Here is a 12,147-nt window from a genome sequence, read left to right on the forward strand (position 1 = left end):
TTCCTCCAGCGCAGCATCTTCTCCTCTTTCCTCCTCCTCGCACCATCATGTCGGACGGGGACGTGCTGCGGATCCCTCTGGGGCTCGTCAACTGCGGCGGCAAGTACCTGACGGCGGAGACCTTCGGCTTCAAGATCAACGCGTCGGCCGGCAGCCTGAAGAAGAAGCAGACGTGGACCCTGGAGCAGACCGGGGAGGACGGCAGCGCGGTGTTCCTCCTCTCCCACCTGGGCCGCTACCTCGCCACGGACAAAGACGGCAACGTCACCGCAGACAGCGAGACGCGCGGCCGGGACTGCCGCTTCGTGGTGACCACGCACGAGGACGGGCGCTGGTCGCTGCAGTCCGAGCCTCACGGCCGCTTCCTCGGCGGCAGCGAGGACCGCATCTCGTGCTTCGCGCAGACGGCGTCGCCGACGGAGAGATGGAGCGTGCACCTGGCCGTGCACCCGCAGGTCAACCTTTACAGCCTGGCGCGCAAGCGCTTCGCCCACCTGAGCGCTCAGGGGCAGGAGGTGTCCATCAACCGGGACGTGCCCTGGGGGGTGGACTCCCTGGTGACCCTGGTGTACCGGGACCAGCGCTACCACCTGGAGACCTCCGACAACCGCTTCCTGCGCAATGACGGCACCCTGGCCACCAAGACGGACAAGGACACCGGCTACGTGCTGGAGTTCCGCTCCGGGAAAGTGGCGTTCCGCGACTGCAACGGCCGCTACTTGGCCCCCGGGGGCCCAACCGGCACGATGAAGTCCGGGAAGAGCGGCCGCGTCGGGAAGGATGAGCTGTTCGGCCTCGAGCGCAGCCACGCGCAGGTCGTGCTCACTGCAGGCAACGAGAGGAACGTGTCCACGAGGCAAGGTGAGGCCGTGCGCGCGGGCACACACACATACACACACACACACACACACACACACACACATACACACACTAACACAACCAAATGTCTTAAATGAGGCCGAGATGTCCCCATACAAACTACATGTCCTCACAATGATGGTGTTCAATAAACAATATTGGCCCTCATAACTATAGAGAGATACACATACACAAACGCACAGAATCACACGTACACTGTCTCTCACACAGCACATACACATAAGGACAGAAATCATATTTCACCATTTAACCATGCTGATGAAGTCACTGCATAACTGGGCCCACACCACAAGCAGCTGTTGCATGGCTTTTGGTGTGTGTGTGTGTGTGTGTGTGTGTATGTGTGGAATCAGAGGCTTCTTCATTTCCCCCCACACACCATGTGTTTTTCATTACCATGCTCTCACTCGCTCCCTCCCTCCTCTCGGCCCATGCAGCCTGTGCCTTGCCTCACATTTTTTCTTCTCCTGCAGTAATTCTACCCCTGCATTGTGGCTGCTGGTTCAGGGTCAGCTCCCAGTCTGCAGTTATCCATCATTCTTTACCTCAGAATAGACTGGGATAGGACAGGGAACGAGGAGGGATTTGTTGAGGAACAGAACGGAACGGGGACACAATGGAGGAGAGGAAAGGAAGAGAAAGCAGGCCACAGAGAGGGAGGTGTGACTCAGGCAGTCCTGCGGAATGTGGGTCCTTTCGTGCCACATGCAACCTCTTTGTCTTATCGCCGCTCGCTCTCATTCGGTGCTGCCACTGATCATTGGCAGTATTTTGTTCATGCAATCAAAATGCTTTCAATTGTGTGCGCTCCAAGTATTACTCACGTCCTGGGGACCTAACACAGTTACATTAAGGGGACTTGTCCTCCTCATAGGGACATGCTTTTAGGTTTGAGTTAACTTTAGGTTTAGGTTAAGGGATTGAGTCTCCAGAGAAAAGATCAAAAATAGTGTCCTGTGAAGTCATGGAGACACGTGTGTGTATGTGTGTGTGTCTGTGTGTTTGCTTGTGTGTGCATTCCACGAGGGATGGACTGTGGAAGAAAGGGAGATATTCTCTCAGTGTCCGGGGGCAGTGACCCCATGACCTGCTCCTTTATTGAACTTATACCCGTGATGGTAATACACGTGTTACAGGCTGTGAGGAGAGTGTTATACCTTCACAATTTTTCTCTCTTTCCAAAAGACAAACTGTGGTTTTCACGTTTTTCATCCTGCAAAACCAAACAGGACAGAAAGATCCCTCTGGCCATGCACGGGCATTTTCATGGCAAAATTCGATTTTGGTGTCGAACATGGCCAACGCCCATTCTCTATTATAGATTCAATTCACATATTAATATAACAAACATTCATTAATTCAATCATCATTAACAACAATTCATGCTCATGGTCAATTATCCCCTCAGCTCCACAGCAGACTTTTGTGTCTTTTAGCTCTTTTTGGGGTTATATAGTCAACAATACCATCTTTCGTTTCACTGCTCTCATCAACTTATTGTCCTGCATCAGCATCAGCTGCTGTCAGCAAAAATAAATGCTTCATAAACCCACTGTACAGAAGCAACTTCCTGGTCAGGAGAGATTTGGAGATAGAGTCATTACAGGGACAGAATGAACGCTAAAGTTCACTGGATGAGTAAATTATAATCATCATTAAATCAACTTTATTTAATAATATGTCAGTGAAGTGTTTACAGCTTATTAAACTGCTCTTAAGCAGCCATAAAAAAGAGTACTGCTCACATCATTGATACCAGGTGGCTGATTGTAGGCAGCTCAGGTGGTAAAGTGGGTGGTTTACTAACCCGAAGGTCGGTGGTTCGATCCCCGCTCCTCCAGCCCGGAAGGCACACTATCCTTCACACGCCTCACACTCTGTTAGTGGTGTGTGCACATGCAGTATAAAGACGCTGTGTGAATATGAATGTGAATGTGGCTTGTGGTGTAAAGTGCTTTGAGTGGTCGACTCGATATAGTTTTGAAGTCCATTTAACATTTATTACGTGTAATGATTCAGTATTTAAAATGTGTGGCTATGAAAAACAAACCTGTAATTCATTATTTATGTTCCACTAGTTCAAAGACTTTAAAGTCCTTACTTTGTAATTTACAGTCTGTTGAAATGCAATTCAATGAAAGGTCTCAAGTGTGACGCTTCGGGAATTCAGCACAGAAGAAGAAATTCTCCACCGTGTCCTCATTAGACCAGAATGCACTGCAGCGTTCCGGTCAGCGTTTTTGACTAATCAATGCAACACACATATTTTCTCACTCAGACTCAGTATCGACACTTCCCCTGTGTGGGCGCCATCATACAACATATCAGTGTAGACCCACCTTTAACAGCTGGAGACAGAGAGGTCAGAAGCCCTGTCCCTTTAAGAGTCCATCAGAGGGACTTCATGAGTTAAAGGGTTGGAGCCTTTCAGACAAGGACGACGACCTCCGGAGACAAAAGACAGCTGACAGCAGATTGTCCCACTTTTCTAGGCATGGACCTGTCAGCCAATCAGGACGAGGAAGGGGACCAGGAAGTCTTCCAGCTGGAGATGAGCCGTGAGGACAGGAAGTGCGCCTTCAGATCCGCTTCTGGGAAATACTGGACACTGACGGCTGCAGGAGGACTGCAGTGCACCGCCTCCACCAAGTAAACACACACAGACACACACAAACGTGTTGTACAGTGCATCACACACTCTAGTTCACACACAACCATCCCTCTCTGACGCCGTTCATGTTTGTTTCACAGATCAGCCAACAGCTTCTTTGAACTGGAGTGGCGTGATGGTCGCGTGTGTGTGCGTGCGGCTAACGGGAAGTACGTGATCGCCAAGAGGAACGGCCAGCTGTCTGCTACCATCGACAACGCAGGTCAGTGACACTTCTTCTGAGGAAAGAAACTTCGGCCTTTTGGGAAAACGTGAAGTTTAACACGTCTCAGTCTGTCTCCTCAGGTGAAGCCGAACAGTTCCTGATGAAACTGATCAACCGGCCAATCATCGTCCTCCGTGGGGAGCACGGTTTTATCGGGGCCCGTAAAGCCGGAATGGCGATGCTGGACTCCAACCGAGCCTCCTACGATGTTTTCCAGCTGGAGTTCCACAACGGAGCATACTCCCTGAAAGGTGGGTGGAGCTAACGTGGTATTCACATGTCTGCATGAAAACAGCCCAGTTCTTCTGAGTTAACAAAATAATTTTCATTTCAAAGAGCAGATTGCCTCTTTCAAATAACTGCAATACTCTTCTGTACCTCAGTGTTGTCTTGGATCCTTTAAATTGGGCTAAATAGAGGAATCCTACACAATCCTGATCCTACACATTCGGAAATTAACCGAAAGTGTATTGAAACCAACATTTATAACTTCTCACCGACTTAATCTGGCTCATGTTGGTTATTTAGGTAAATAGTTCAACCTGCAACTGAGCAGTGAATCAATATTATCTATAAAAGGGGCTGTAGGTAAGGTTTGGCATTCGCTACATAGCTAATGGTTGCATTATCAACCGTTTAGGTTCAATCCTGAGGGAAGGTTACGAGTCCTGCATCTTTCCTTTACTCACCGAGACTGAATGAAGAGTTGCTTTCATTTCTATCACTTCATTGCTTCTAATTAAATGTTTTGATAGTGTGACACTATACTGTCCTCTCTCATTAAAGATGTAGCTCCGGGTTTTTCCATCACCAACAACCTGCTCCTGGGTTGAAACCAAATTCGGCAGCACAGAAAACATACATACAGCAAATATATTTCAATGAAAATCTTTAAATTCCATCTTAATTTGAATGTGGGATTATGCAGACGTCACGCAGCTCTGTGTGAGTCAGGCTTCTCTAAGTGTGTGTTGTTTGTCAAGACTCCCAGGGGAAGTACTGGTGCGTTGGAGACGACATGGCGGTGGCCTGCAGCAGCTCCACACCTGTCCAGTTCCTGTTTGAGTTCTGTGACCTCAACAAGATGGCCATCCGTGTGCTGGGGGGGAAGTACCTGAAAGGAGACCACGCTGGGGGGCTGAAGGCCAGCGTGGACTCCCTGGACAGCGCCACCCTCTGGGAGTACTGAGAAAGCACAGCCCAGACTTCCACTATCTCACACGACAATGCTTCAAATTGGTCGATACTGTAGGTAGCTGTTTTTTTTGTTTGTTTTGTATGGGTGTAATTGTGAATTGGTCTGGATGAACGTGTGGTTGAAACTGGAGCTGATAAACTGGAAGTCGTTGCCTATTTTTTATTTTTCTCTTTCCTAAACGATTGGTCTCTTCTTACCGGGCTTTTCACCGGAGATTTGGATTGAATATTTCTTGCTGTTCTGACGTGTTTGATAAACGATTCACGGTGCGGTCGCACATTAATTGTCTCAATTCCAGTCAAATAGACACAACAACTGTACCTGATGAATTTCACTATGATAACTGTCATTATTTGTGCCTATCTGTGGTAACTACTGGTGGAGAATGCTACAACTCATATTTCACAATATCTAACCTTCTGGTGTTAAATGTGCTGCTGGCTGTTTTATGCTGCTTCCATCTCCTGCTCTCTTTTAAACTACAATGCATAATGCACATCAGATAGAAGTCACTGGTGACAGTGTTGCTGCTGTATATAATGCTTTCTTTGTCGCTAGATGCTTCAAAAACCTAGTAACCATGAAAAGTGTCTTGAGTCTGTAAGAAGAGAAATGGCAGGTGGATCTAAAATGGTTTCTGCATGTGCACGATCCAGCTTTCCTCCCTCCGCCTTCAAAGCACATGTGTTTAAAAAGCTTCAGGTCAGAGGTTTTCCGTCAGGACCCGATCTACTCAGGTCCTCCTGGTTCCTCATATGACTCCATGCTTTTTACTAATATGTCTGGAGGAAAGAAATGAAATGAGAGGACGAGGAAAAGGATCTTTGAAACATATTTAGCTACGATGGGAGGAACAAAATGAAAAGGAGGTGTTGGATAGGCCCTCGTTACTGCACACTCCTAAAGCACCAAAATACAGTCGCCTGACTCGAGGTCTGCACAATACTGTCGTGTCAGATTGAAAGGAGTTAAAAGCACATGTCTGGTGTGGTTGTCTGCCTTGGACTGGATGCTGCTGCTGGTCTGTAAACACAATGACACTCAGTTGATGTCTCTGGCTGTGATTGTGTCCGTGCCTTCCATTGAGCATTTCAGTCTTTTCTTTTCCATGTTCTTATAAAACCCCAATAAAGTTTTACCTCTTAACAGTGAAACCTTCTCTTTTTTGTCAACATATATATAAATATATATAAATATGGATATTAACTCACTGGATACACATCATTCTGAAATCTTACAGTTTTCTGTGCAGTAACAGCAGCTCCTGTTTCTAGTTGTGTCATGTTTAAAAGCTGTGCGCAACACAAGCACCAGCTCTTTAACCTCTGTGTACTGGAGTGCACACAAACTATTATCTCTAAACTTTACTCAGTGATATCCCAACAACTGAAAGACTAAAAAACTAAAATGGTCCCTTTGAGTAAAGGACAAGGCAAAGTGACTGTGCTGATCCCATGACCTGTAGTAGCTTGGTTGATCCCTTAACGTTTCATCTAGCGCCATCATCAGGTCAAAGTGTTTAATGGTCCAAAAATTGACCTGCAAAGCTTATGACATTTCTATAAGTAAAAGCCAACAAAATTACAATTGTTTAAGGGCTCAAACTTATACTTTATTTTTAGAAATGTACTTTTTATTGAATTATATCAGGGACAATATAAACAATTTAAACGATCTTATAGAACTTAAAGTACTAGTATTTTGTTGTTGGATAAAATGGTGATACTGAATTAAATAGTGCAAAAAAAAAAACAGATGCAATAACTAAATTAAGTAGAGGAGCAATAAGTAAAAATATTATTTAAACATTTAGGAGAAAACACAGACAATGGATGTATAAAAGTATAATTTCTTTATCCCAGTTAACCCCATGAAAAGGCCACAGTCAACAAGGAAGTTGTCCTTATCACTCAGTCAGTGTATCTAAAGTCTGATATACAATCATTCCAATGTGGCAACCATCTTGTGCTGATGATAAAAAAGACAAATCCATTGTGACTATTTCTGCTGCTGTGTGTGGGAGAAGGACGAGAGCGCCTGAACCGCGTCCCCTCGAGACTCCAAGGGAAAGGAAGGCGAGGGAAGAGGGCGGGAACCTACATCCTGCTGCGGAGGAAACTCAACCCTCAGTCACTCTCATGATCAACCTAACATACGTCTTCTGATACCACCACAGACATGAACAGAGCAACTGACATCCTCCACTGTGAGAGCTCTGCACGTTGCCATGGTAACAGGTGATGGCAGGGATGGGGGGGGGTGAGACTTTGGAGATGAAACAGACCAGAGACTGTTTATAAAGAGGAACGACTTGATTTCTCTAGAAAATGAGAAGCCAGAGCGTCTCAACCACCTCCTGGTGGCTGGCTGGAGTATAGGTCATAAACCCCACCTCCTCCATGTTAGTAGTTGGGACATCGACCAAACAAAAAAAAATGGTTTTCTGCTTTTTCTACCAAATTTGGTTTTAATTACTTCGATGCTATACATACGGACTGAAAAGTCCTGATGACAGCTAAGACTGACTCATGATTGGTCGAGCACATGTATTGGATGTCACTACCACGGCTCCACCCCCGATCACTACTGCACAGACTCTAGCTTCATATACGCAATGATGGTGTTTCTATCTGAGATATTGCATGGCTCCATTTGTGGATAGTGGGGGAAAGTGGAGACGTGTGGTCTACTTGATATTCAGTCTAAGCACCAGACACACATGGATCGATATTATAAATAAATATTGTAATATTCAAAGTCAGAATAGCCACATTACTGAAGATGCTACAAAGTGAGAGAAGGAAGGTTTAATAGATAAAAAGCTCAGGATAACACAGACATGTGATCCTCCCTAATAAGATCTAAGCTTCTACTGTGCTCACGCTAATACAATAATACTTCAACTCACATTTTTTTTGTTATCCTGTTTGTGCAACATCATCCGTAAGAGAAAACACAGGATGGACACTTTGCCTGCCAGAAACAAGCTCATATTGCATTTGAGTAGAAAAAGCAAAGAATGAGGTGAAGAATGAGAAGAGAAGTTGTTTACTAACATTTTTTTAGAAAAACAGCAGGGTCTCTTTTGTGTTTATCCATCAGAGAGGAGAGATAAGAATAATGAGTAAGTTAGAGAGGAGATTATTTAAAATCTCCTCTCAGGAGAACGTCCAGTTACAAGGAAAATATAAGAAGGGAACATGATATTAAAAAGCAAGAATAGTAACACAAACTTTAAGAGAAGCAAGAATCCAAAAACAAGAGATTACAATGAGATAAAGATCAGTATGAAGGAAGCAAACTCAAACTGTTGCATGATAAATCATTACTCTGATAAAATGCTGCTCTTGCAGGATATTTGCATCTAAAGAAAGTGCTGTTGCAGCCATGGTGAGTTTATGGCAGTGTCGTGGGTTTTCTTTGGTCTATATATATAATTTGCTCCTGTTTTATTTGCTCCCTGATATTAAAAAGGAAATACTGACCTTCTCAAGGGTAGAGATACGAGACAGAACAAACGCATGAACGCACACAAGGCACGAAAACATTGACAAATTATCACGTTATCTGTTTGTCCACCGATAGTCACGTCCAGCCAGACAGTGTGAGTCAGCAACAAGGAGAGGCAAGAGAGCCCCCCCTGGTTAAGTACTGGAGACTGGAGCAGTCAAAATAAAACAGAACAAGGCCGCAAGTTACTGTCTTTCTGCCAAAAGCTTTGTATTTTGAGAGAGAGTGATTATTTATGTGTATGCACCAAGTGTCAACTCACCGTGACGTCAGCCATCGGTAATCCCCTATCCCCCCCATCCTCCCTTAAATGGGATAGGATTTCCTGTGACGAGCGTGGAACCGACTTATTCATAACTTCAGGTTTCAGAATCAGGCCCAAGGAGTTCAAATGCTGCACTATAGATGAGTGGAATAGACTTAGGAGTCGTTAAAAAACTGTGTTTATCTCCAATACTCAGCAGGACATTTTTTAAATATGAAGAATTCTAAACAGAGTTTAGTGGATTTGTGACAGCGGCCGCTCTTCTGATTCAGGAAGCCGGGGATCATGGGTAATATCCACCTTGTTTTTCAGCGTTTATGGCATTTTGTCCAGCGCCATTTTGCTTTTTTGAACATTAACCATATTTGGAAGAACAGGGGTGGAGCCTCACTGAGAGCTTGAATGCATGCACATCTCACCCGCACCCATTGGACGGTATTTCCTGTCAATCACAAGGTATCCCTGTATCTGTCCATTATTAAACACAGTTTATGAATGTACAGTGTGCACTTGATTTATCATTTTGAGATAAAAGAGTCATTTGAAGGCTGGAAGGACACTGATCCCTTTCGCCCGAGGCCTCCAGGTCCCTTGAAAAGCTCAAGAGTGCTATCAGCCCGTTTGACTTTGCCACAGCACTAAGTTCAGAAACCCCCTGTGGGTGTGGTCCACTCAAATAATGATTAACCCTGTTCAAATTATCCAAACGATTAAATCCACTCATGCATTACATTACATGTCATTTAGCTGACGCTTTTGTCCAAAGCGACTTACATTTTTAGTACACTCAACATTTATGAGGGGCAACTTAGGGGTTCAGTATCTTGCCAAGGACACTTCGCATGCAGATGGGGAAGAGTGGGGTTTGAACCGGCAACCTTCATGTTGGAGAACGCCCGCTCTACCCCCTTGGCCACACCCCCCCCATGATTATAGAAACAATCTGACCAAAACCAAAACTGCACCGATCCTCCAAACACCATTCCAGTGTTTTTAATAACAGGATGTGTGCGACACATGTTCATGCAGGCAACACAATGTGTGTGTGTGTGTTTATGGCAAACAGCATGTGGAGGATGAGAGAGAGCGACCTTCGATGACTCACACCTGGTGTAAATATGAGTGCACATTTCTGGGTAATGGCTGTGTGTGTGTGTGTGTGTGTGTGTGTGTGTGCATGTGTGTGCATGCGTGTGCGTGACTGTGTGTGTGTGTGTGTGTGTGCACGTGTGTATGCATGAATGACCATAGCTTAATGACTAGGAGTTCCTTGGAAGGAACACAATAATAAAACCACGTGGGGATCGTATAAAATATTTTCCACAGTTTAATTTCAGCGGTGGTGAACTGTAACAAAGTGTTTTTATTCAAGTACTATATTTAAGTATAACTATAAGGGTTAGAGTACTTTTTAATCTATTGCAGTCTTTTATCGTGTCGTGAATTCATTTTTCATCTGTTGATTTTAATGTGGCTTTCCATCGCCATGATATCTTTTATGTAGAGCTCTTTTATTTGCATTAGTAAATGAGCAACAATGATAAACTCACCTGGCTGTTCAATAAGTACTAATATAAAACAGCAGCTGTTCTGCTATCTATACTAAGTGTTACTTAATTCAATAATGTTGCTGATAATACTTCTATATCCTTTCAATTTGAATCTAAGTAGCTTCATTCCCTGTTGATTACGGAGTTTTAAATCCTGTGTTGACCCAGTGGCCTGTTGAATATGCACTTACTAATAGTTCATTTGGGGAATATGACTGCTTGTTCCTCTAATTTCCCAGTTTCTATAGAGGCTGAAGTTCCACGGCTCATGTGTGGCTGAGGACAGAGTGACTCCCTCTGTTATATGACTATATGACTATATGACTATATGACTGTTGACATACCAGTGAAAAGGCGTGAGATTCATGCATGTTTCCACGCTGCAGTTACTGAATGTTGTCCACCAGTCCGGGTGTGTGTCTTGAATCATGCTTCCCCCCAATAGGAAAGATAAGGATGTTATTGGTGGAGGGCGTGCGCGTTCCGCCTATAAATACGCACAGGGTCCAGTTCGCCGCCCACAGGCTCTTTATTCTCGGGGGAGTCAGCTGTTCGCTCCGGGACACTCGGACCGGCATGTCTCCGTCAGGACGACCCAACAAGGTGCGGCTGGTGCTCCTCGGAGCAGCGGGGGTCGGCAAGAGCGCGCTCATCCGCCGCTTCCTCCACAACCGCTTCGAGCACGAGTACCTGCGCACGGTGGAGGAGCTGCACGTGCTGGAGTACGACACCGCGGACTCCGCTACGACGAAGCTGGAGATCCTGGACACCAGCGGCAGCTACTCCTTCCCGGCCATGCGGGAGCTCTGCATCCGACACAGCGACGCCTTCGCCCTGGTGTACGCGGTGGACGACCCGGGCTCCTTCCAGGAGGTGCGCCGGCTCCGCGACGAGATCCTGGAGCTGCGGGGCGGCAAGAGCGCGCCCATCACCGTGGTGGGCAACAAGTCCGACCTCACCGAGGCCGAGGGGCGAGCGCTGCTGGCGGCCGACGTCATGTCCACGGTGGAGGGGGAGTGGGACGCGAACTTCGTGGAGGCGTCCGCGCGCACAGGTGGGAACGCGGTGGGGGTGTTCCGCGCGCTGCTTCAGCAGGTGGATGTTCCTCACCGGCTCAGCCCCGCGCTGAACCGGGGTTCACCGCGGGCCGGAGACTCGCTGCCCCGGCCCGCGGTGAAGAGGAGGCCCCCGCTGAGGAAGAGCAACAGCTGCGTCCTGTCATAGAACCGATGAAGGACTCTGCAGCTGGTCTGCTGGTGTCCAGATGTTGCTGCTAGTTATCACCTCCACGTTGGAGTCAAAATGAACTCATGAGACTCTCCGGAGTCTGGACAGTTATGGTCGCGTGCGCACTTGTCGTGCACTTTATGTGTTTTGTGTATATATTTACAGTTATGTCAATAAAAAATGCTTTTGTGATTTCTGTCTGCTGTCTCCAACACTTTCAGTTCAAAGATTAAAAGTCTAATTGCCACCAAGAAGAAATTAAACTAATCTATAGCAATAGCAGCAAAATATACAGGCTACTTATATAAAGTAAATATATGAGACCCCTGCATGTGCAGTATTTGAAATGAAGTCAGCTTTTACCACAGTTATAATGTTTATATTCAGGTCATCCAGTAGCTTATACACTGCATGTATACACCTCACCGACATACATACATAAATCACATATACATAGGGAGAACATATTACAGATATAGGAATGGGTCTGACCCTATCGTACAGAATGCTAGGATTGTTTTCAGTGTCCAGTAGGAAAGTGTTCTTGTGCTGCTGGAGTGGATAGTACAATATATATATATAAACAAACAAAAACAAAAACAGGAAAAAATATATATTTATAAGTATTTGTATATAAGAATA

At 45.7% G+C, this 12,147-nt stretch overlaps 2 protein-coding genes across 2 annotated transcripts; both read left to right on the forward strand.

The window, feature by feature from the left end:
• On the forward strand, window positions 1-6,100 carry LOC133953155 (fascin-like). Its single transcript, XM_062386942.1, has 5 exons — window positions 1-861; window positions 3,372-3,528; window positions 3,631-3,752; window positions 3,836-4,006; window positions 4,739-6,100. The coding sequence occupies exons 1-5, from the start codon at window positions 48-50 to the stop codon at window positions 4,942-4,944; spliced, it is 1,470 nt and encodes a 489-aa protein (XP_062242926.1). The 5' UTR covers window positions 1-47; the 3' UTR covers window positions 4,945-6,100.
• A 4,628-nt stretch (window positions 6,101-10,728) lies between these two features.
• LOC133954191 (ras-related protein Rap-2a-like) lies at window positions 10,729-11,582 on the forward strand. Its single transcript, XM_062388511.1, has one exon. The coding sequence runs from the start codon at window positions 10,735-10,737 to the stop codon at window positions 11,500-11,502; it is 768 nt and encodes a 255-aa protein (XP_062244495.1). The 5' UTR covers window positions 10,729-10,734; the 3' UTR covers window positions 11,503-11,582.
• The last annotated feature ends 565 nt before the right edge of the window (window positions 11,583-12,147 follow it).

This window comes from Platichthys flesus, chromosome 5, assembly GCF_949316205.1.
Source record: "Platichthys flesus chromosome 5, fPlaFle2.1, whole genome shotgun sequence".
Classification (NCBI taxonomy): domain Eukaryota; kingdom Metazoa; phylum Chordata; class Actinopteri; order Pleuronectiformes; family Pleuronectidae; genus Platichthys; species Platichthys flesus.